Genomic DNA, 23842 nt, shown 5'->3' with positions numbered 1-23842 from the left:
CGGGGAACGTGAATCAGGGAGTGAAAGGAGCAGGAGCCCACAGACCACAATCCCTTACCATGGATGTGGATGGGGAAGCCTAGGTCAGGAGGGCGTCCAGCACACCAGCAGAGCCAGATCAGAAACTCCTAGCCACTGTGCCACATACAACTTCCTCCTCTTCCTCTCTGCCCATCTCAGTTGGGACAAAGGCTCAGGAAAGGAGGCTGTGGATGTGGCTTGAGACTGCAGAGGGATCTCATTCTCCAACAGTGGAGTTTCACAGGGATGGGTCAAGGACAGGAACTGGTCTCTGTGGGAAGGATCTGCTCCCTGCCCCTCCTTCACCCCCCACTCCCCCTCATCCCTCCCCTCCCCCTCCATTTAGCACACCAGGTCCTCCTTGCCAGGAGACCCTGAGCTTCCTACTCAGCATTGATCTACCTCTTCCACTAACTCCCTGTACCTGAGGGTGAGGGGATGGAGGGGGTGTGATTCACTGGGATAAAGGCAGCTGCTATATTTGAATGATTACATAAGTCAGGAGGCAGCTGCAACGTGATTCCATCAAGGTCAGGAGACAAGCTGAGGCTAGGCTGGGAGGCTGGGGTCTCCTCTCACCAAAGGCTCCAGTCAGGGCAATAGATATGCTTCCAAAAGGATCTGGGGGTTAGAAGCCAGTCTGCCATTTCTGAGATGCAAAAGTCTTCCCTAGGCCGAACCACACAAGAAAGGCTCTGTTCCCTCTCTTGTTTGAAAACCAACTTGGATTTCCAGAAACACTAAGGCCAGACCCAGATTAAACCCTGGATCCTCCCCTGAATGCTCTCTACCATAAAGGACAGAATTGAAGGCAGTTCACCCCTCTAAGTGAAACACCAGGGCCCAGGCCTGGCACATCAGGTCCTTCTAGGAATGGCCTAGCTAGGCCACTTGCTGGTCACTGTGCTAAGAATGCAGTAAGCTATTCCTGCAGAGCCTGAGCACACAAGTGAGTGCTCTGTCATATTTGTCAGCATTGCATCGTCATTTGTATCATCATCCCTGCCAATACCAAGGAGTGGCTGCAGACTCTGCAGGTGTACGGAACCCAGTGAGACTCACCTGTCTGCCCCAGTGACTGACTGATGACCTAGGTGGGAAACCAGGAGAGAGAGCTAAGGTCTGAGTCAGGAGCTTGGCCAGACTTGCTGTGTGACGCTGGAGAATCTCTGCCCTCTCTGGAGCTATGGAGCTGTGTTTTCTGAGTCAGCTGCCACCGTCAGTCGACAAACGTAAGACAGCCTAGGAGTGACAAGGGGCTGGAGAGGGATGTGGCCACCACTGGGCACCAGCTCCAGGCCCACTGACTCCAGGCGCCCTGGCATTTCCTTCTATGGGTCCCCCAACTCTAGAGGAGGAAGAAGGCTGCACCCACCCTGAACAGCGTTGCTATGACACTGGTCTCCATGGTGCCAGGCATACAATCTTCCCCTCACCCAGGATGGGGGACCGAAGGTGACAGGAGCTGAGCAGTTTCAGACCTCAGGGCCTCCCCAGCACGGGCCTCAGGATCGGGCAGGGAGAAAGGATGGCTTCCACTTCAGAGTCAGAGTGACATAGGGGACTCAGAGCAACTTATGTGGAAGACAGATCAGAGTGCAGAGAAGAGGTGGGGAGGGGGGGGCGGGGAGGGCACACTACAGTCAGCAAGGGAAGTGCCTCCCAGCTGACAAGGAGTAGGAGGTACAGGCCAGCCCTTCTCTCTGGTCTGTGTTGGAGGTGGGTGGATGATGGTGGGCGGGCAGAGTGGAGGAGGTGGTGGGGAGGGAGGGGGAGGAGCAGCAGGAGGGAGGGGGAGCAATTTTCCTAGAGAGTTCTTTGTGTGGGTGTGGGTGTTGCTCCATGTGTGTGTGTGTGTGTGTGTGTGTGTGTGAGATGCACTTGCAAATCTGAAAGTGAGGCTGAGGTGTGGAGGCACGTGTGTGCTGAGCATGAGCGTATACGTGTGGCATGTGTGCGCGCCCGTGTCACTGTGTCTCCAGGGTGATAAATACAGCAGTGGGAGCTGTAACCAGGGCAGAGGCAGAACAAAGTGTGGAAATTTCCACAGGCTGAGTGGCGTGGGAGAGGGGATGTGCCAGGGTTAGGCTAGCCTCAGCTGACCAGAGATGCTCTTCCTTATAGCCAGCTAGCTAGCTGTGTCCCAGTACAGACATGACTCATTTGCACACACAGGCCTCAACATGCACAGCCTACAGTGGGATGGAAGTGCAATCCAGAAGCTTTCTGGAGGAGTGGTTGGAAGGATCAGACTGGCTGTGCGTGTGTGAATGAGAGGCAGACTGATGGCTCTGGAGCAGGGCCTGGGTCCCTGAGGTCACTGAGTGGCTAAGAGACAGGACCTATGTCCTGTTCTGGTAGGGGAAGACCTGAGGGGCTCATATGGCTTGGATGCAGTCCAGTCTCCCAGGAAGCAGGGAGAGCGAAGACCTGACAGTGGAGGTGCAGAAGGGAGGCCCCGGGGTATCCACAGGTGCTACGCTCCAGCCACAGCACCCCTCACTGCATTCACATGGCCCCGTGCTCCTGCCACCCCTTCTCCAGGAGGTGTCCCTCCCTCACACCTCTGCACACTGGAGGTATTCAGCCAGTGCTTGTTGAATGGAAACAGATTGGGCTTGCAGAGGTCTCTGGATGCCATGATGTCTCCCCATGCATATTTAGCAAAGGACAGTTCTGGATGCTTCCTATCAGCTCATTTAATCCTTCCCAGAATTCACAGAGACAATTAATAAACCTAAAGCACACAAGTGAGCACAGAGGATCAGAGTCCTAAGGAACTCCTCCAGGGCCACACAGCTTATAAATGGGAGTGTCGGACCACACCCATGTTTGTTTGTGTGTTTTCTAAGACTCCGGGCTCTGGGGAAGGAGCTTGGGAACCACCAGAGCAGGCCAAGGAGGAACACCTCAGCTCCAGGTGCCCTCCAATCCCTGGGGAAGGAGGACAGGAGAGAGCCCCCATCTTCCCTTCCTCTTCTCCCTGAGGGGGATATCCCTTGCACCCAGGGGTCTCCCCCGTGGTGCTAAGACACAACAGAGAAAGAACTCAGCCAGAAGGAAGCTAAAGACATCTCTTCCTGTAAGCCCAATGGCTCCTCACTTTTCCAGCCTCTCCTGCAGCCTCCCCGCCAAATGCAAGGCCTTCACACCCTGGCTCTCACCTGCCTTGCCACAACCTCCTCTTCCAAGCTCCCTGTGGTTCCTTGGGGGTATAGGCCTGGACTTGGATTGGCCCTCCCCCCGCAAGCTCCTCCCCACTGTTAGCTCTGGTTCATCCGCAGCAACCTCAAATACATGCTCAAACCACCCAAGGTTGCAAGAACCCTTATGACAAGGACCAGTAGAGCCTCCTGCCCTAATCCATGCCACACTGTTCTGATTTCATGATGGCTGAGCTCACAGTTGAGCCCTGAGAGCTCCAGCTGGGATGCAATACCCCCACCCCCCCTCCATGGCAAGCACGCTGGCAAAAGCTGACTCCTGCCAACTTCCACCCTTTCCTCAGGGAGTACCCATCCACTCCATTTGAGAGAGGGGAAAACAGTGCTGGAATTAGGAGGGGAACAGAGGAAGGAGGCCCCTCCAACGTGGGAGAGTGAAAGTGGACCTCCAGCCTGACTCAGAATTGCTGTGTGTTCTTGGGGAAGTCATCTCCCTTCCCTGGTCCTGACTTCCCTCTTCTGCCAAGGCCAGGCAGGACATAGAGCAGCACAGGCGCTGACTCGCAGCAGGCACGTGGTGATGGGGCTGTTCCTTCTTCTCCCAGGTCCTAGAGCCTAGAAAACCATTCATTCCTGTACTGTGCTGCCTTCCAGAACATTGCTAGCCTGGACCAGAGGCAGGATAAGGTCCAGCTCCATCCCCCAGCGGAGCAAAGCTTGAGCTGGAATCACCACATTGAGGCTCTCCAGACTCTCAGTTCCAAACAATATGGAGTGGTCCGTGGCTGCCCCCTAGTGGGACAATGCAGTACCTGCAGCCAGCCTAGGAGACAAGGTAGTGACAAGTGCCAGCCAAGAAGGGGGCACCTCTAGTTTCACTCATTCTCTGGGTTTCAGGGAAAGGTAGTTAATACAAGGTCAGAGGCAGGGAAGAATTCCAGCCTGAGCCTTTGGACAGCAGAGCCCATCAGCCTTGTCTTGCCTGGGAGAACAGAGATCAATCAGTCTGGCCTGGAGTAGTCCACCTAGGGCAGGATAAGAGATCGAAGGCACAGAGACTTCCAACCAGTCTGTGAAACAGGCCAGAGTCCTGGTCCTCAACACAACCTGGAGTCCCAGTCCTCAAATCTCCCACTGACACCTGCTTCAGGCTCATCCTCTGAGTCAGTCACCGGAGTCAGAGGTCATGAGATCCATCCCACAAGTTCTGCCCAGTCACTGGCGGAGGCTGGGAATAAATGTCAGCGGAGCTGCTTGTGCGACCCCTGGAAACAGGTGGCAATGAGGTTCTGGGATAGGCAGCAGTGTCATGTCTGGGACCTTCCCAGAGAGCACCTCATCTGTCTCTGAACAGCTTTTTGTCTCCACATTGGTTAAGGCCCTGTCTGCTTGGAGGATCAAGGGCCAGGTACTACCTAGTGGAGCAACAGCCTATGTAATGCGGGCTCCATGCTGGAAGAGCATAGGTCACAAACGCTCCTGTGATCACTGGCCTGGTGTCTCCAGCACAGGCTGAGTTGTGTCACTGGTGTGTACACTCAGGCCCTAGCTCAGACTGTGGCAGAGGCTGGGGCTCAGGCCCAGCTGGGGTCTGCCCTGGCCTGATCAGGCATCCATTCGTTAGACTGGCTGAAGAGTGGCTCAATGGGTGCAGGAAGCAGGGCCAGGATGGGGCTCTGCTTCACAAGGGAGATAAGCTAGAACAGCTTGGGCCTGGAGAGAGCAGGATGCATCCAGCTTCAGGGCCCTAGTGCTCACCTCTGGCACCCTCACAGACACTGGGACAAACATCCCCAACCAATCACAGGCCTCAGCACCATAGGGTAAAATATACAGATGTATTTATATTATCAAAAGCCCCCAAAGTGGGGAAGGGGCATCAGGTGGCCTGGACCCTCCTAGCCAGTCAGACTGGAAGGGTGGCTTAAGTACCCAAAGTCCAGCTTTCAGCTCTGTATAAGTTTTCCCAGAGCTCCTTCCGCACTTGGCTGAGTGCTCCTTCAGAGCACCCACTTTCGGCTGCTTGGGAGTCTGGGGCAAGGGGCCAGGCTCCCTTCCAGCAGGGCCCCAGAGACTTTCCTGGATGGTGCTCTCTGGAGTTCTGGTTTCTGCTCAGCTTCTCCAACTTACAAACTCAGGGCAGGTGATCCTGAGCAAGTCAGCCCAGGAGGGTGGTGCACCTGGAGAGCTAGGAGGCGCCCCTCCCTGGGCAGATCCTGCTGCCCCCTCCCCCAGCCCCTTAGCCAGGAAGCCCAGTCTGCGGTCAGGATGTGTGATGTGGGGGGTATGGCTTCCTCGTGCGCCCCCTGCTGGCTCACGCCAGGTGTGCAGGGCACAAGGGTGTCTGAACTGGCAGGCTTCCTGGTGACAGCAGCGACATCGCAGAGCCATGCTGGCTCCAGTGCTCAGACATGGCGGAAGAGCTGTAGAGAGTACAGAAGCGCAGATGATATAAGTCCTTGGTGATGGGCAGAAGGGCCATCACCAGCAGTACAGTGGCTGTAGAAGCCTCAGTAGCCAGGGTCTCCAGGGCCAGGCAAGGGGGTGCTCTGTAAACCTACTGAGGCTGGAGGGAGGGGCAGGAGGGCACTCAGAATGAGTAGTGGGGTGAAAGCAGGCATGCAGCCAGGTCCCAGCCCTGCCCCCAGGGATGATGAGCCACTCACAGAAAGAGGATCTGAGGTGAAGGCTGCCACACTACGGCGCATTTCGTTTTCACTGCCACGCAGGGGGATCAGTGATACGCTGCCCAGCCGGACCTCGGGGACTGCCCGGGACACACGCGAAGGCTCTGAGGGCCACACCAGGCCATCATGCTGGGGAGCAGGTAAAAAGGAGGTTCTGGAACCTAGGCCACATCTCATTCTCCCCACTCAGTTCCAGATCCACCCATCCTTCCCAGAAAAGCCTCAGGCTATGATCTGAGGTGACACCCTCAGCTTTGATCCTCGACTCTCTGAGAAGCAGCTGTTAGCAGAAGATGACTGCATCCCCTGCAAAACCCAGCCAATTATGTTACTCAACCACTGCCATCTCCACAAAGCTCTCCAGGAATGCAGCTCGGAGAAAAACATTCCTCCAAGAGGAACTGGTCTGCATCTCCTCTTACAAGGAATCATGACATACAGAATTCACTGTTTCCATTTACACTTTGACTACTAGGAAGCTAGGGATCAAAATAATTCAGTCCAGAGCCCCTTCTTTTTTGTCTTCCTTTCCCCCCCAATCCCCGCCCCTTTTTGGTCTTCCTTCTAAACAATTCTGAGCTTTCATGTAAACATTTTGTACTTACTTCTCTGCTTTAAGTCAAAGCTCCCTCTGCCTGGGAGCCATGGCCCTCCTGGAGAACTTACCCATGCCAAGACCCAGGCCCATGACACTCTCCTTACTGCATCCCCTCCCATTCCATGTCACCAGGCCCACCAGGTCCATGGGCTTCCCTCTGTCACCACAGCACTGATGGTGTTAGGATACAACAACACTGAGTGTTTTCCTTCTTCAGTAGGTGTGCCTCAAGGGCAGGGCTCTGGCTCCTCTGTCCCTAGCATGCTTGTCTCCAGGCTGGACCACAATGGGCACTATGAAGGGCTTATGAATACATAAATGAAGGAAAAGTAACTGGGAATCTCCTGGAAGCAATGGCTGGCTTGAATCCTGAGAAGCAAATGTCGCCATTTTCCACAGTGGAATCTCTTTAAGACTCTGTCCCCGCCCCTGAACTGGGTACCTGCACAAAAAAGAAGGTGGCAAACCACTCCCGGAGCTCCATCTGTGTGTCACAGCACAGGTACCTGCAGAGAGGGCACAGATCTGGTCACGGCAAAGAGTCTGGCTAAAGGGGTAACACTGCCCATCTCCCCACCCAGAGTTGCTAGCAGGGCACAAAGCTGGGCAGTGAGGAGAGACCCAATGATTTTGAATGGGGCCTGTGCTCACCACTGCTGTTTCTCATGTTTCTCCGTCTCATGCACCACTGTGAAGCCCCAGCTGTAAAGGAGGGGAGGAGGGAATGGGTCAGGTGATAGCTTACATAGGTTCCTAGGAAAGAGCCCAGAAACCCAGGCCCGAGCTGAATAGAACCAGGGCCTTCTCACAAGTGGAGCATACATTGTCGCCTCTTCTGCCCTGGTCCCCTATCCCCACACAGGCCTGGTCTAAGGATGTAGCTCAGTGATAGAGTCCTTGCTTAGCACGTATGAGGCACCACAGAACGAGAAACAGAACAAAAACTACTAACTCCCACCTACCCTGGCTTGCCTTAGCTGCAGGGACAGGCATAGCCAGGAGATATCTAGTGACACCAATGTCTACCAGCAAGAACAGCACGGGCAACTTTTCAACTTACTAAAGTACATGATCATCCTTGGAAAGAGGTGGCCCATTACTGTCCTCCAGCTTATAGGTAGGGCCCCGATGCACAGCAAGGCACTGGAGAAACTGACAGAATCCTAATCAACACCGGCAGTTCTCGGACACAAGAGAGCATCTGAGTTCTTTGGACAGCTTGTTATATAACAAGAGCCTAAGAGTCCGGAGGCCCAGGGCAGCACCTGAGAAGTTCTGTTTCTGCTACTAAGGGGACTACAACTTCCGAGTCACTGCACTGACCCCTATCAAGTTCGAGGCCCTGGCTGTGCTGCCCCTTTAGTTGTGGGGCCCAGAGGTCCTTGCAGTTGGCCTGTCTCCCAAGTCCAGGCTCACCAGGTAGGTGGCCGAAGTTTCTTCTTCACACCCAGGTAGACTTTCAGACTCTTGACGGGCCACTCCTTCTCTGGCCGGTGACTCTACGGGGAGGGAGGGGAGATGAGAGGTCTCTGTTGGTCTGGTGGATACAGGGGTGCTCTCCTGCCTTGGCACCTCCCACTCTGCTCCCCAGCCCCTCTGTGCCCCAGCAGGGGGCTTCTCTTCCTGACAAAGCTCTCCCTGCTCACAGTCCAGCATGACCAACCCCCACCCCTAGGCCCCACCTCTCCCTGAAGCAGCATCAGACAGTCAACCCTTAGTCCCCACACAGAAGTCCCAGCCTGGACAACCAGGATGATAAACCCCAGCTCAGCTCTGCTGCCCTGCAAACTGAGACCAGACTGATAGCATTGGCCCAAATCGGATGGGAGAACTCGGTATGATCCTGCACAGTTGAGCATCTCCATGGGCTGCTATGTCCACATTCCTCTCAGTCACTCATTCTTTGCCCCTCCCCAGACCCACAGAAGCCACAGGGTTGACCGTGTGAACAGAAGGATCAGCCATCATTAGTTCCATCAGAGGCTAATGACTCAAGCTGAAGCTGAATGGCTGTTCAGTAGACCAGAGGAAGAACTTCCTAATGGTCTAGGACAGGAAGCAAGAGACTTATGTACAGGGGATGGGGACCACATCACTGCTGTGCTCGCCTGGCCCCCACCTCTGCACATGAGTCTGGTCTTTGGCAGAGGGATGGGAGCAATGGCTCAAGGAAGAGGCTGGCTGGAGGTCAAGCTAAGGAGCCTTCCTCCTGCTCTGGGGCCATGTGCTTGGAGCCCTCTCCTTACCAGGCACACTCTTGGAGCCAGCAGGATGGATGGCAGGGGAGAGGGATCCCCTTACCACTGAAACTGGGGATCCAAGACCCAGCCACCTCTGCCTTGCTTCCCACATGGCTCCCAGCTGTCCCCAGGCACAGCTCCTCAGCAGGAGCACAGAGGACTCAGGATGGCCAGGGACTGCAGTTCGGGGTTTTCCTGTGATATCACCAAGGACAGGCTGCGTAGGTCCTGGAACTGTGTGCTACCACAGGGAACGGTTTTGGGTGGGGGAGTTATTAGGGGACCTGTGATGACCTAGGAACCTGATGGAGGAGGACCTGACCTAATAAGGTGATCCAAGAAGGCCTGGAATATGCTGGGCTACAGGTGTGAGGTAAACAGCTACAGGCAAGGAGAAAGCTGAGCAGGAGGAAGGCACTGAGGCTGCAAATAAGGATACAGGAGAAGCATGGTGTAGGGAACACAGCAAAGAAGATGAAGACACCTGCCCACGTTCAGACACAAGCAGGGCCTGGAGCTCTAGGAGACATGGGGGGGGGGGGGGGCGGGCGATGGGGGGAGGATGAGAGACTACGACTAGCTGTGCTGGAGATTAACAAGGAGGTGGAAACAACATGAGGCTTAGGCATGATGGTGGAAGGATGTAGGTGTCACAAGGCTGCAGGGGTGGAAGGCATGATGCTGAGAAAGAAAACCAGCTGTTGGTCTGGAAGAAGTCAGGTTGAATGGGAGGGAGAAGGACGTAGGAATAAAGTGAATCAGGGTGGAAGGCCTATTGGTATGACAGTAAAAGACAGTCCCAGCTGGGCCAAGAATCATGACCTATAAACCACAGCCTGATTTGTCTGCAGTTGCCCTAATTTCAAATATTCTGTCCTGTGGCCCTTAGACCAACAAATGCAGCCGGGCGCCGGTGGCTCATGCCTATAATCCTAGCTACTCAGAAGGCTGAGATCGAAGGATCGCAGTTGAAAGCCAGCCCAGGCAGTAACATCCTTGAGACTCTTATCTCCAATTAACCACCAGAAAACTGGAAGTGGTGCTGTGGCTCAAGTGGTAAAGCACTAGTCTTGAGCTGAAGAGCTTAGGGACAGTGCCCAGGCTCAGAGTTCAAGCCCCACCACTGACAAAAACAAAAACAAACCAACAAATGCCAGAATTACCAACACTTTAGTGGCAAGCCATACATGCTCAGGGCTGTGCCAGGCCAGAGGCACGGCTGCCACTGGGTGAGGAGAGTTCAGCCCATTTGTGATGAGCCACCTTCCTCAACATTCCTGAGGCTCCTAAGCTTCCAGGAACACAAAATTCTGATGGGTTCAGTCTAGTCAGTGACTTGGCCTTGGGCCAGGTACTCAAAGCCTGTTTTCTCATCCATGTAGGGGGTAATATCCTCTCCTGAGGGCAGAAGTGTGGGTTACCTGTCAGCTCATTAAGGGCCGGGCACTGAGCCTGGTTAAACATCATCTCTGTGCCCCTTTTCTAACTCTCCACCTTCTCCCATTTCCATGAGCCTCAGCCACCCTGTCTCCCTTCTGCCCACCTTAAGGGTCTTACAAAGTAGGGAGCTAACATCTCAGAACCACGCTGGGCTGGCTGGAGTGGCAGGCAGATGCAGAAGGGAGAGTGTGATCACAGATGTAACAGGGAGAAGCAGGGATATTCCTGGAAGCCCAAGCTGCATGAACAGAGGTGTAACATGAGAAGGTGGTGAGGGCCCTGCTCCATCTTCTCTGCTTCCTCCATGATGGCCAAGCCTGTCCAGATCCTCAGGAGACACAAGGGGCAGAAAGCATCTGAAGATTGACAGGGCAGCTATGGGAGCTTAGGCTGGATGACTGGGCTTGGAACTATGTCCTCTGCTGCTTGTGATCTGTGGCCCTCCAGGCATGGCTGCGATGCACGGGGCAGACACAAGTACTCACTGGGGAGTCAAGGCAGCTGAGCAGGCACTCCCACCTCAGACAGGCAATGTCCCACAGCCCCTCTCATCCATATAGCCCTTTAGAGTCAGGCAGTGGCAGGGACAATCTGAGAGCCCTGTGATTCTAGGGCAGAAATAGGGCAGCTGTGCTGGAAACAAATAATAGTCAGAGCCCAACTCAGACCCTGGGGTCTCTGTTACTGGCTTCATAACATCTTCCCTGAGTCCAGTGGAAAATTTTAGCATCATAGTGATTTGGGGCTGTGGTTTAAAGAAAGGAATTTGGGTTGGAGTTAAGGAAGAAGAGTGCAGTTCAGGTCATGAGCTCCAGGATAGGGACCAGTACCTGCTGACAAGAGGGCAGGGAACCATGCCTGGAGAAAGCTGGGAGCCATGGCTATGTTCCTATGCTCCCATCTGGTTTGCTTGGCCCCCAGGAGGTATAAGGGAAAGCAGCTGGCGGTCAACCCACAGCTACTCACGGTCTCAGGGGCCCCGCTCCATGGCCTCTGGCTCTGTTTGATAGAGGATCAGGGTTATGGAAGGCATCATCCCAGGGCTAGAGCCAGGATGGTGCATGCAGGGGTGTGTAGGGGACAGTGCGTGTATGTACAGAAGGTGGAGGGTGCTGAGGAGTCTGCGTGGGAGAACCCAGCATGTGGAAAGAGGGTAGGAGGTGGGCTAAGTGGGCTTCGACCTGGGAAGTGGCCAAGCAAGTTGCCACATCTATCACTATGGAAGGTGTTTTTGTGAATGATGTGACAAGCCACCGGCACAGGTAAACAGAGTGGGTATGTGTGACTGGATGACATTCAGATACCAGACTTACAAGGGCTACTGTAGGGCATACTGGAGTGGCCCCCAGGACCATAGTAGGAAGGTCCCTGGGAGTCCACAGCTCTTCCCCACCATAGTGGTATCTCGCTTACCCGGACTTCCTTGTAGAGCCGCAGGCAGCTGCTGTTGAGGATGAAGTAGCGATCATGGAAGCCGCCTGAGGGCAGCCCCAGACCCAGGAGGCTGCGGTCCTCACGGAACTTCATCATGCCATGCTTGGTGTCGCCCACACGGCTGGCTGGGGGAGGACTGCAGTGGGCACGGGCTGTACCATTCCCCCTCCGATGGACCCAGGTACTTGGGGACTAGGTCTCTCCCTGTTACCCGTCTCCCCGGAGACCTCTCCACCAGGAGCCTTGGCCCTGAGCTCCCCTCATGGTGCTCCAGCTCTGGATGGAGGGACCCACCTGGCCTGTGCCCCTGGAGATGCCACCTACCTAGGTACAGCAGCATGGCCTCCATGGACTGGTGCTTCTTCACCACCAAGTGGCTGTCTGTGCCCAGCCCATGCAGGATGGGCAGCACCTTCTCCGAAAAATGCAGGGGCCGCTCTGGGGAGAAGCCAGAACCACTGTCACTGAGATTGCACATCCTAACACTACCAAGGGTCAGTTTATGGACGCATATCAGGTACACATTTATCGTTCATCCTAATGCCACTTAACACCCAACATATCACCAGTATGACCACCTTTCCCATAACTGAGTGTCTGGATTGGCACAACTGGATTGGCACATGTGACCAATGCCATGTCCACGATCATTTCCCATAGGTCCCCCATCAGGGACCCTACTACTGACCAGGATGCTCCTGCCAGAAACACTCCCTGCTTCTCAGTGCTCTTTCCTTCTCTACTGCCTGACCTGTCTGGATTTCCCCTAGTCTCCTAACTAGGACCTCCAAAGGGGCCTTCAGCATGGGCCATGACTTCTCCTGAGTACCAGGTGGCCTTGCACCTACCTCAGTCCTATCTATCAGGTGCCATCTCAGCTCCATGGAGGGGCTCTGACCACGTTGGCTCATATGGCTATAGTTGTCCATTTCTCAGTATCATTATAAGATGATTAATGTCTCCAGCCCTTACCAGACTGACCCCCATGAGGACAGGGACAGTACATCTGGCTCCTCACTTCAGTGCCTGGCACTCAACAAGTAACAGTGGCCCATCCTGATCCTCAGATCCTTTCACCTCCACTGATGTCAGGACTACCCTTCACAATAAAAGGCCTTCATCATTCCCATCATCCCCCTTCACCACCACAAGATCTCTATACTGGCATGACAGCTTTCCTCGCTTACACCACAGCTACCCTGCCTGCATGATCATCACTTACCAACCCCTTTAGCACCAGGAATGGTGTCACCTGCAATCCCATTGTCAAATTCAGTATCATCCTCTCTGCAAGTAACATCACTCATTGAAACCTGAGAAAGCACAGTCACACTGGACCACCTACCCCCTTCCCTGTCTCTTCTACAGTCACACCACACATAGCACCGCAATTCCTGCCAGCAACCTGTCACCACCATCACAGAGACCACAATTTCATCAGTGTGGTGGCAACAGGTGTCATCCAAGCCTCTTTTCATCACCCTGGTCCTTACATTACAGAGGAGGGAAGGACAGACTAGGACCACAGTCTAGGCAAGACAGGCTGCCCTACATCCTGCACCAGTCCTGGTGGCCACTTACCTGCTTCCTCCTTCTCATTGACCTCAAAACAAGTCCAATAGTCCTTCTCCTTGATGCCCACATTTCGGCGGTCCAGGATCTCCAGGGTAAGCTCTTCTGCTGTCATAGATGCAGGTATCTGTGGAGACCAAGGAGAAGCTCAACCAGTCCTGGTCTTGGCCCCTGCTCTGCCACAAACCTGCTATGTCAGTCAAGACCCAGAACTACCCCTGTCAGCTCCCTCTTGAGTTCTGTGATGTAGAGGGTTCTAATTGTCAGGAGAAGACAGGCCCACCAATGGCCATATATGGTCCCAATGTGGACTGTCCTTGGGCTGGAAGCCTGGTTGCTCCGACTACCTAGGCCTGCCACTGTCCCAGTTAACTCTACAGGCCCCTTGCCTTCTGGGTCCCCAGCCCTGACCTTAACATGCTGCTCAGTCTCTGCCTTCTTCTCCTCCAGGTACACTGTGCAGATGAAGTCACCAGCATGCTGCGGGGAGACAGGGCTCAGCAACAGGTTTAAAGGCAAGCAAAGGCTGCCAGCCCAAGACCCACCCAAGCATCCACCTGAGTCCCGCTGGCAGTGCCAGCCACTCGCATCTTCACAATGGCAGTGACCTCTTCCCGCTGCTTCCTCAGCTCCTCTTCATCCACCTGAGAAAGGGTTAGGGGCAGGGACAGGGATGGTCATTGCCATCTGAGAGACACAGCCCTGCCCTCCCCTGACTACTGGCTGGCACGCACACTGAACACCACCACATAGTGGCTAATGAGGTCTTCCACCACCCGGCCGGCCTTGTAGTCCTGTCCATCTGTCTGGAAGAGCGTGGGCCCAAACACAATGGCCAGGTTGTGCGTGGTCATCTGGTTTGTGTCTGAGAAGCATTGGACACTGGAGAGGGGAGAGAGGCTGTAAGGAATCCAGCCCAGAGCTTCCCTAAGCCATCTTTCCAATGTCTAATGGGTGACAAAGCATGAAGCCAAGGAAAGTCCTGGTCAGAGTAAGCAAGGGAAGGAGGGGCCATGGCTTTGGTCCTGGTAAGGAGTAAGCTGAAAAGCTATGATATCTGGCCAATGTACTCTGGCAATAAGTTGAAAGACACAATGGCCATGATTAAGGCTGATCGCAAACATGGCTCAATCCTAAGACCTATCTGATTCACAGGGGAAGGCAGTCAGCCAAGATGGGAGACGTCTTCTCCACCCCATACCCACTGGAATCTCACACCAGTATGGTTCCTCACCAGTACAGGTGACTGATAAGGGCCTTCACAGTAGCACGGTTGACAGGGGGCAGATGCACCAGGAGCTCTTGGTACCTGGATACCTTCTCCTCCTCATCCTCTATCTCTGGGGGAGGAGATATAGATCTGATCAGAAACCCATCACACCTCCTTGCCCCACACTCCAAGCAGCTCTGCCTCTCAAGCTAGGCAGCTACTGGGCCCTTCAAATCACAGCAGGCCAGGTGCTCAGCAAAGATTATGGGGAAAGAAAAGGACAAAGGGAAGAAGCGGAGGGGGCCGGGGCATGCCTGGTCCAAAAGCATGACAGGGGACTGGGAGGCACTCTTGAGGTAGCACAGACAAGGCTGGTCATGGGCTGCAGGAGCCACCTGAGGCCTCCAGCCAGGCTAAGCGCTGGGCACGAGTGAAGAGCCCATCCGGCAGGTCACGCAGGAAGCGTTTGAGTGCAGAGGAGACATCGTCCACGTGCTGCTCGCCCTCCTTGAGGTGCACAGAGCGTGCATCCTGCCGCAGGCTCTCCAGCAGCCGCTGCGTCTTGGATGTCTGCCCACACTTGCGGTAGATGCCCTCGGAGGTGAGGCCTGGGGAGGAGCCATGCAGATACTTTCAGAGGGATCCTGGGCACTGGAGACTATGTGTGAGAGGGGCATGGCCTGGGCCCTAGGGAGTGGGGCTCACCGCATTGGGTGATGTAGTCCACACAGCGGTACACAATCACAGGAATGTCTGAGTCCCCCAGCTGCTGCTCCGACAACGTGTCCCCCAAGCTGGCTGCTGCTTTCTGGATGGCCCCCAGCCAACCCATGAAGTCCAACCGCCGTTCCCCCTGGATATACAGCGTCCTGTGCCAAAAATAGTCACTGTCCCACCTGTCTTCTGTCCCTCGTGTCCCATCTCTCCCTAGGTGTGTCAGACTGCCCCCAGACTTCTCAGAGGTGGGCAGGGAGGCTGTTGCTCACCTCCTTCGCTCCACCAGCACCAGCACCTGGTTCTCGTTGTCCCCTTGGACCGCTGTGGAGGAGTCAGTCAAGGTGAGGCCCAAGTCTTGTTCATAATCTCCAGCCTGCTCCCTCCTGAAAGTCTGAACTTACCCTTGGGATCCACCCTCCAATCTGAGTGACCCCAAAGGCAGAGAGGATATGAGAGGGCAGGCTGGCTCCTTTCAGCCAGGCAGGAATAGAGTTCAAATTTCTAGGCAGGGTCTGGGGGAAAAGGGGCCAGGATAGGGTCCCCTGGAGTCTGGGGCCACGTACAAAGCTCCTGCAATCTCCGGAGCTGCAATGGCTCTTCGCAGGGCCCTTCTGGGAAGACTGCATGGAGCTCAGAGCCGGTCAAAGCAAACCAGCCCTCCTGAGTCCGCTGGAGACTCAGGCCAGCTTTGTATGGTAGACGCCCAAGCCGCTCAAAATCCTGAGCCAGCAGGTCCTCAGCCAGGGGAGGCACGAATGCCTGGTAGGGAAGATGGCCAGAGAAGAACCTATTAACCAATAGCATAGCCTGCCCCCAACACCCCCAGCTCCTCAGCTTGCAGATGATGCCCGCTCAGCTGCTTCCCTTCACAGCCCTCAGAGGTACCCTGTTCTGCTGCCCAGATACCAGCTAAGATGCCAGTTCTCTGCTCCCAGAGTCCAGGCATTCTGGTCTTCTGCAGGAGCACTGACTAGACTAGTACAACCTAGACCCCAGCCACCTTGGGGCCCCCATCCGAACAGCCAGGATCAAGGTGGGCTCATCTGAATGTTAGGATCTAAGCATTGATTCCCAGGAGGTATAGATAACTCAGCAGTGGACAAGTAGGTGATAGAGACCCAGGAGACCCAGAAGACACTGGGCTCTACCCTCTTAGGCTCTGTAACCTGCCTGCCTGTCCCCTTTAGAGATGAGCTACTCTTGGGAGCAGCTGTCTACCCTAGTCACTGCCACTCACAACTGAACACAGATGGACATCTATGGGTGCCAGGTCTCCTGACCTCTGCCCACCCCGAGAGCTGCAATCTATTTCAGGCCCTTGACATAAGAGACCTGTCCTGTGTTTGTCACCCTCAACCCAATTCCTGCTCCATCAGAAATGAGGAAACTAAAGTTCATGGGACCAGCCAGGAGGTCCCACCTTGCCTTGATCAGATATCCACCCAGCTAACCCGGGCCTACCTACCTTAGCAATGCACTTGACCCATTCATGAGCCAGCTCCGCACTCTCCAGCCCAAACAGGTACAGCCGTTCCCCCTCTGTGTACACCTCAAAGGTGTGTTCAAAGCTGCAAATATATAAGCCAGGGCTCACCAACCTTGCCCAGCCCTGTCCCCCCCCCCCCACCAAGTTCCATTTCCCGCCCCTTCCCCCTTGCCATTGTCAATGTCTTTCCCCCCTCTCCCCTCAGAGGTGTCACAAAGCCTTGTTGGGGAGCCTCAGTAGAGCTGGGTTAACACTTGTATAGTCCCAGTTTGCTCTGTGACTCCAGGGAGGTTTTGTCTTCCTCTGGACCGGCTTCTCTTGTGTCCCTAGTCAGAGGCTGGACGTCATAGCACCAGAAGAGACTGAGTCTAGCCAGGGGTACTCACCCATGGCTGTCAGGAGGGGGCACTGCCAGGCATACAATCTCGCTGGCCCGAATCTCCCCATTGGGGGTCACAGCCCGTTCATGTTCATAGTAGCTCAGGACCCCATCGCTTAGGACACACCAGCGTCGGCTGAACTCTGGGGAGAAGTTGGGCAGGGGAGCCATGAGGGACCCGCCCCCCCCCCCCAAAAAAAAAAACCACTCTGCATCCTCCCTGAGCCCTACTCCTACCTGATCCACATCCTCTTCATTCTAACTCACAAGTATTGTTCAACCTCTCTTCAGCCCAACCACACCTGCCCAGTTCATGTCTCATCCTCTCTCACATACCTCTGCAGTGGCTTCTTCCAAGAGTGATCTAGTCAAAATCAGTCTTGATCGTTCCTAAACTCAAACCCAATCATGGCTGCCCCTTGTCCTTAGTAGAGTCTGTGCCTTTAGCCTGGCCATCAAGGCCCAGGTCTGCCCCTGCCCACACTACCCCTCTACCTAAATGCCACTTGAAGCCTCTGTGCCCATACTCCTCTTCCAGAAGCACCCTCTACTCTGTACCCATACCTTCCACAATGGCTTTCAGGAAGGAAGGAGACCTCATAAAAGAAGTAGAAAGGGGAATGTGGCCCAGAAAAGGTAGCAGAAAGAACTGAACATCAAGGCCATGAAACTTCACAGTGGCTCAGAGCTTCCTGGCCACCAAGGCAAAAAGAATGACTCACGCTGTTACATAAATGACATAGTCAGGCGGAGGGAGGTAGACCAGGGAAGTGAGGTGGTGAGCAGCATAGAGTTGCAAAGAACTATCTTTGGGAAATGAAGGGATTCATCCTGGGGGCCCTGCATGCAGGAGGGGCTGAGGTGTCCCCAGAGCTCTGGGTCTGGCTCTGGCTCATCCCACTAGGAGGGGCTGAAATCTACCCTCTGAGGGCAATGCATTACTCAGCCTGTCCTCAAGGACATGCTCCCTTCAAAAGTGTCATCTATGCTTCTTCACTTTGCTGACATGTATCAAGTGCTTATTGAGTGCTGGCTATTTCCCAAGCTCTGGGGCTACAGGAGTGCCCCAGACATACACACTGAGAGACAGCTGAGCCAGGTGAAGGGACACAGTCTGTAATCTCAACTACTTGGGCAGCTGAGACAGGAGGAGCCCAGGAGTTCAAAGACAACTTGGGCATCACATTGAGACCTCATCTTAAACCAACAACAAAAACAGGACTAAAGTCAGATGAGTGGCGGATGGGAGGCCAGGAAGTAGGACTGGAGGATTTGTAGGACAGAGTTATACTATCTGGACATGGTGTTTGGGAGTGATATCTCTTCAGAAGTCCATTTACATGGACACCTGACTGCAGTGTCTGCAATGGAGACGTTTGGGAAAAGCACTAGGGCAGAAGAAATGGCAAATGCAGAGGTTCTAGTGGAGGGGATCTGCCATGTCTATGAATCAGCAAGATGGTTACAGAGCTGGGGTAGAGTGAGCAAGGGAAGAGGATCTTTTGGTAAGGGGGTGAGGTGGCCTACTCTAGGATCTTGGGGGACACAGTTAAGGACAGCAGGCTGTATTGGAGTTGGAGAGTGAATAAAAGGCAAGAGATCAGACAGGGATGGAGTTTCATATTTAGTCCTTAAACTTCCGACCATCCATAGGCTCCAAATGACAGCTGCCCAGTCGAGGGCCCTAACCAACCGGGGCTCAATGCAGGCTTCTTCGGTCACTACAAGACTCCAACAGTGGGATACTCTGCAGTGTCATGCCCATCCCACTCCCATTAACCCATTTATTAAGCACCTAGTATATACCAAATTCCTTATCCAGAAGTCCTTCCAGGTGAGTACACTAGACTCTCACTTGGCACCAGTCCACCAGCCCAGCCAGCTCTAGCTTGTTGACCCTGCAGCCAGGCTATAATACCATGGACCAGGATGGGGAGGGGTGTGGCACCTACCTTCCCGGGCCCGACGGTCATGCAGAAGCTTGACGGCAGAAGCAGTCTTGTAGAGGAAGCCACTGTGGCTTACAGTTGGCAGGATCACTGAGTAGTGCTTTTCCAGAGGCTTCAGAGAGTCCAGCCGAGGGACCTCTTCAGAGCAGGGAAAAGAATGGTTGGTCAAGCTGGCTACCTAGAAAGGTATCCCTATCTTATCCTTCCAGAGCACCCAGGTTCTTATTGAAGCTCCAGCCCTGGCTCTTGAGTACCTGATCAGCATCCAGGCTCCCATTCCCACCTCCTGGTGTTTGCACAAACTATCTCTCCATCTTTGCCCAACTAGGGGAAGTCTACTCTACTCCCAAGGCCAGCTCCATTTCCTCTCCTCCCAGCAGCCTTCTTGGTGCCCAGCCCACCCAGAGCTCCCTGTTGGAGGCACAAAGCCAGGCACACTGGAATGAGGGGCTTTGGGCCAACTGAACAACAGTCCCTAGAGAGAGGTTTGTCTGAGACAGCACAAAGCTCAACAAAGCAGCCCAGCTCCTGCTTTGCTCCTAGTGGTCAGCACTGGGGCATCCTGCCTCCAGAGCTCAATCTAACTGGGTGGTCTCTTATGCCTCCTGGACACCTGGGCTCTCTCCAGTCCACCACACCCCACCCATCATGGCCTCAAGCCCAGAGCCCCAGCCACTGAGCTCCACCCTCCAACCCAGGATGTGGCCCCAGAGGCCAGACCTAGGCCATGACCAGCACCACTCGCCCCCCCCCCCCCCCAAACCTCCTCTCTCCTCACTCACCCTGGGTTCTAGCCCAGGTCTGTGTTGAGCTCCACCCAGAGAGAGCTGTGTAGTCACATGGAAAAATGAACCACCAGAATATACAACAACACAGACCCATTGCATATGCATAAATCCCCAGAGCCTCAACATCTCCAGGACAAGAAAACTGCCCAGAGCAGTTCCAAGGTACACAGCAGCATCTCAAACAGAGACACTATCCCAAGAGAGTAACACTGCAAGCCAGAAAGGGGCACCCAGATACACAAGGGGTCACAGGGACATAGACACAAAGCATCACTCACACACAGCACAAGCAGATCCTGACATAAACCCAGACCCATCCTAAGCTGCACACTGTTGCCCTGGGATTCCCCAAGAACTTGCAGCTGGGGAGAGTGATCTATAACTCAAGCCTGACAGGGCAATATACAGCGCCCCTCACCCCAGTATCCCACTGTCTACCCCTCCAAGCCCAACCCCATCAGCAAGACCCTCAACCCCTGAGGGAGACAGTCTCACTAGCCACTCACCCATGGTCTGGTTGTTCCGTAGGAATTCCATCTGTAGCGTCTGTGCGGCCTGCTCAGCAAGAGCCAGGGGCGTAGGGGCCTCTGGGTCCCCTGAGAAGCAGCTAACCCCAGCCCCACAGCCCAGGAGGGCCTGGGTCTCAGCCAGATCTGTGGTGGTCACTGCAGCACACAGGGCCTGGAGGAGGGGGAACAGTCAGCCCAAGTAGAGAGTAGGGGGGGTCAGTAGGAATGGAGGCATATGAGAGAAAGAGAAAGGAGTCACTCAAGTCTAGGTGGCCCATCCTCAGATAGAAAGTAAACACAGTGGAATAAAGACAGAAGAGGAGAAAGGCCAAGGAAGGGAGGGTGCGGGGAAACCCACTAGCAGGGGTCCCAGCGGCCCAGGCCTCACCCTGTGGCAGCTCTGGGACACACAGCCTGCAAGCCCCTGGAGTATCTCAGGCTTCTTCTGCCTTGTGGCAGGGAGGAGGGGGCCTTTGTAGCTAATTCCTCCCACATTTGAATTCCTCACCGCCTGCCCAGCCCTCCCGACCAATGGGAGCCACCGCCCTCCTGGCTCAAAGGCCAGACTGGGCTGGGCTGGGAGCAGGACGCCTGGGTCCCTGGGAGGTGGAGGCCTGGCTCCCACTGGGCTTTTAGAGCTGGACTGAGCCTGCTCAGAGGAGGCTGTTTGGAGGAGGGGCCGAGGGCCAAGCATAGGTCACAAATGGCATCCCTTGCCTTGCAGCAAGCGGCCTCCCTCTCAGGCCCAGTAAGATCAGGCCCAAGACTTGGCTTCCAGCCTGTCAGAGCCTGGGGCCCACATGGGGCTTCATCTTGAGTGGGGTGTGGATAGGGGTGGGTCGGAGTGCTCCAGCTGTTTTTCATGAGCCTGACAGGAAATAGCATCCCCATCAAGCTCACTCCTTTTGGCAGGATTTAGAAGGAACAGGATGGGGTGCGGGAGACAGAGGAATCAAGAGGGAGGCAAGCAATTGCTGGCTCCTCCTTGCATTGTCCTGACTTCCCTTAGGCAGGCTCTGCTGACCCTCTGGGCCTCAGTTTCCCCATATGCCAACTTATTGCTGGGTTGAGATAGAGGAAAGGGGCTGTAGGAAGAAAGAAACCTGACAGGATAGGGGTAAGGGGAGGGTTCAAGGTCCCAAGAAATAGTGTCCTGACCTTGTCTAGCTCCTCCTGGTTGCCGAAGAGCGGGTGGTAGCGGCGGTACTTGCCCTCCCTGTACTTGGCCTCCAGATGGTGTCGCCGGGCACTGGGACTGCTGCTGGGCTGCAGAGCCTCGCTGGGAGGCACGTTGGCTGCCCAGAAGTGGTTTCCAGCACCATTGCCCAGCTGTAAGAAGAGCTGTGGGTGTGGGCAAGAGTTCAAATGGGCAGCTGACTGCAGAGGGTTCTGACATGGTCAGGTAAGGGGCTTGCCAAGCCAAGCCACTGCTCACTTTTCTGTGGCCTACTAGGGGCCATGGTGCCCCCTCACCCAGCTCTGGGATCTAAGCCTAGGTCCTCAGCTCAGTGACAGAACAAGAGACAGTCTGACAGGTGGAAGCCTCAGCCTGGAGCCTGGTCCCTTGGGGCTTTGTTATTGCCCCACCCAGTTCCACATCTGGAACTCTGCATTCCTGAAGCTGTCAAGGCAAGGGATATATCTATCCCATCAGCCAAAGGGGTGGGCAGGACTTTGGGAAGCACTCCTGTTTCTCACATTCCTCTGGACAAGTGGGGACATAGGAGAGTGCAGAGATGCAGCATCTGGGGATCCGGTTCCATCTTTCCTATGCTCATTATTCATTCCACTGCCATTTCCTGGGCTCCCCACTCCTCTCTGTTACATCCAATGTTCTCTGCTGGAATTACAGCAGAGAACTAAGCTAGGCATCCCTGCCATACCCATGATTCACTCTAGGGCTTCAACAAGTTATTTTCTCTCTCAGGAACTCAATGCCTTCATCAGTATATATAAAGGGTATTGTAATTCTAACTCACAAAATTGTTTTGGAAGTCAACCAATGAACAAATCTGAAGTCCTTAGCACTTAACATGCCCAACAGAGCAGAGATGTAGAAGTGACATCTAAATTGCTCTGGAATTCCCAGCTTATTTGGGCACGGTGAAATTCAAGTGCACAGGTGTAAGTGTGCGTGCATGTGTTGTGCGCCCTCAAACTGTGCATCTTGCACCCACAGTGCATGTGAGAGCCTCTGAGAGGTAGACACCCTGAGGCCCAGGTCAGCCAGGAAGTGAGATGGGATATAAATAAGGACTTGCTGGGTAATTTGTCCAGGGCCTTAGTTTCCACATCTGTGCAATGGAATACAAGTTGAACTAGATCAGGGTTCAGCAAATTCTCTAAAAGATCAAATAGTCCAGAGATTAGGCTTTTCAGACGTACACAGTCTCTGTTGCATATCTTCTTCCTTCTTTTTTTTTTTTTAACAACTTTTTAAAACTATATAAACGTTCTTAGCTCATTGGCCACTTTGCTGACTTTGCCAAAGGCTGGCCTTTCCAAAATCCCCACCCACTAGATTATCGCAGTTCCAAAGCGATCAATGAGATGGGAAGGGAATGGCATCCCCAGGCAGCGGCTGAGAAGGGTGAACCTCACACATCAAAGGCAAGTATGGCAGATGGGGTGGGGAAGTGTCCCCACCTCGATGAGTGTTTCTGTCCACACCTTCCTGTCCATCTTCAGGCTCCGTACCTTGGAGACTCCAGCACCCAGGCCACGGTGCTCCCCTGTAGATGAAGTCCAGCCTCGGTCATCTGGGCCCTGCTCATCCACCCCCAGTGTCCATTGAGGGCCCACAAGCAGGCTTCAGAAGCTAAAGCTTGTAGTCCTAGCCCAGCTTTGGAATCTGGTCACATGCCCCTCCTCCCTACACCAGAGTACAGAAGCCTGCAATCCTCACCTGGACTCCCTGTAGCCACACTGGGCCCCTGCAGGCCACTTTCCACTTATCCTGCCAGCTGAACACTTAGAGATGCAAATCCCATCATGGTAAATCCCTGCTTCACATGTCTGGCTGCTCCCCAGAACTAGATGTAAATTCCCCCTTCCCTCCAACCCCACCTTCTTGCCTGGATTCTTTCCCATCTCCCCACGGTGGCACCTTCTTCTAGGTCTCAGCTGACATGCCACCCTCTCAGAGAGGGTTTCCCAAACAATACATTCCTTTTCTAGCACTTGGCAGTCCTAATACTTCAATTGGTTCCTGTATTTTTTTTTGGCCTTTCCAAGTGGACTACCAAACTGCCTGCAGGAACCTGACTACTTGCTTTAGGCTGCCCTTGGCACCTAGAACAGGTTCTGGCACACAGTAAGTGACTAAGAAATCTTGGTGGAATGACAGGTGGGGGAAGTGATTGGAGCCTTAGGGAATGAAGCACTGCTTGGCTACCGGTCATGAGAGCCAAAAAAAAACTGTGGGTACAAAGTGCCTAGTACTACCTAGCTATAGCCTGGGCACCCCATCCTTGGGAAACCTGACATGGGACCCCATGTCCCCTCTGGTCAGTCTCCTGCCTATGAAGCTAATGCCTTCATTATCTAGTCCCAGCAAGGTTGTCATTTTCTTGCACCCAGACCTCATAGCCCAGACTCACGTCTGCCCTAGATATCCCACGGGTCCTCCCTCAAGCTCAGTCACTTCTC

At 54.4% G+C, this 23842-nt stretch overlaps 1 protein-coding gene across 8 annotated transcripts in view; it reads right to left on the bottom strand.

The window, feature by feature from the left end:
* Positions 1-5009: 5009 nt before the first annotated feature.
* The window catches only part of Arap1 (ArfGAP with RhoGAP domain, ankyrin repeat and PH domain 1), a 59061-nt gene continuing 40228 nt past the window's right edge, over positions 5010-23842 (bottom strand). For 7 of the 8 annotated variants that reach the window (XM_042688582.1, XM_042688563.1, XM_042688600.1 and 4 more), the window contains 23 exons: positions 22841-22926; positions 21353-21535; positions 20192-20366; positions 18901-19035; positions 16956-17091; positions 16549-16651; positions 15647-15842; positions 15353-15404; positions 15072-15235; positions 14762-14974; positions 14391-14496; positions 13891-14038; positions 13714-13800; positions 13568-13636; positions 13166-13283; positions 11909-12022; positions 11564-11709; positions 11117-11149; positions 7887-7969; positions 7122-7172; positions 6913-6976; positions 5852-6001; positions 5010-5608 (listed from right to left, as the gene is read on the bottom strand). In XM_042688582.1, coding sequence (XP_042544516.1) covers positions 5591-5608; positions 5852-6001; positions 6913-6976; positions 7122-7172; positions 7887-7969; positions 11117-11149; positions 11564-11709; positions 11909-12022; positions 13166-13283; positions 13568-13636; positions 13714-13800; positions 13891-14038; positions 14391-14496; positions 14762-14974; positions 15072-15235; positions 15353-15404; positions 15647-15842; positions 16549-16651; positions 16956-17091; positions 18901-19035; positions 20192-20366; positions 21353-21535; positions 22841-22926 — 2630 coding nt within the window. In that variant the 3' untranslated portion in view covers positions 5010-5590. The remainder of the gene's footprint in view (positions 5609-5851; positions 6002-6912; positions 6977-7121; positions 7173-7886; positions 7970-11116; positions 11150-11563; positions 11710-11908; positions 12023-13165; positions 13284-13567; positions 13637-13713; positions 13801-13890; positions 14039-14390; positions 14497-14761; positions 14975-15071; positions 15236-15352; positions 15405-15646; positions 15843-16548; positions 16652-16955; positions 17092-18900; positions 19036-20191; positions 20367-21352; positions 21536-22840; positions 22927-23842) is intronic. The other variant, XM_042688608.1, reaches the window with a different exon arrangement.

Source organism: Dipodomys spectabilis, unplaced genomic scaffold, assembly GCF_019054845.1.
Source record: "Dipodomys spectabilis isolate Male_0828 unplaced genomic scaffold, ASM1905484v1 ptg000003l, whole genome shotgun sequence".
Taxonomy (NCBI): domain Eukaryota; kingdom Metazoa; phylum Chordata; class Mammalia; order Rodentia; family Heteromyidae; genus Dipodomys; species Dipodomys spectabilis.
Note: the sequence above shows the minus strand (reverse complement) of the source record. Positions and strands in the feature narration are given on the sequence as shown.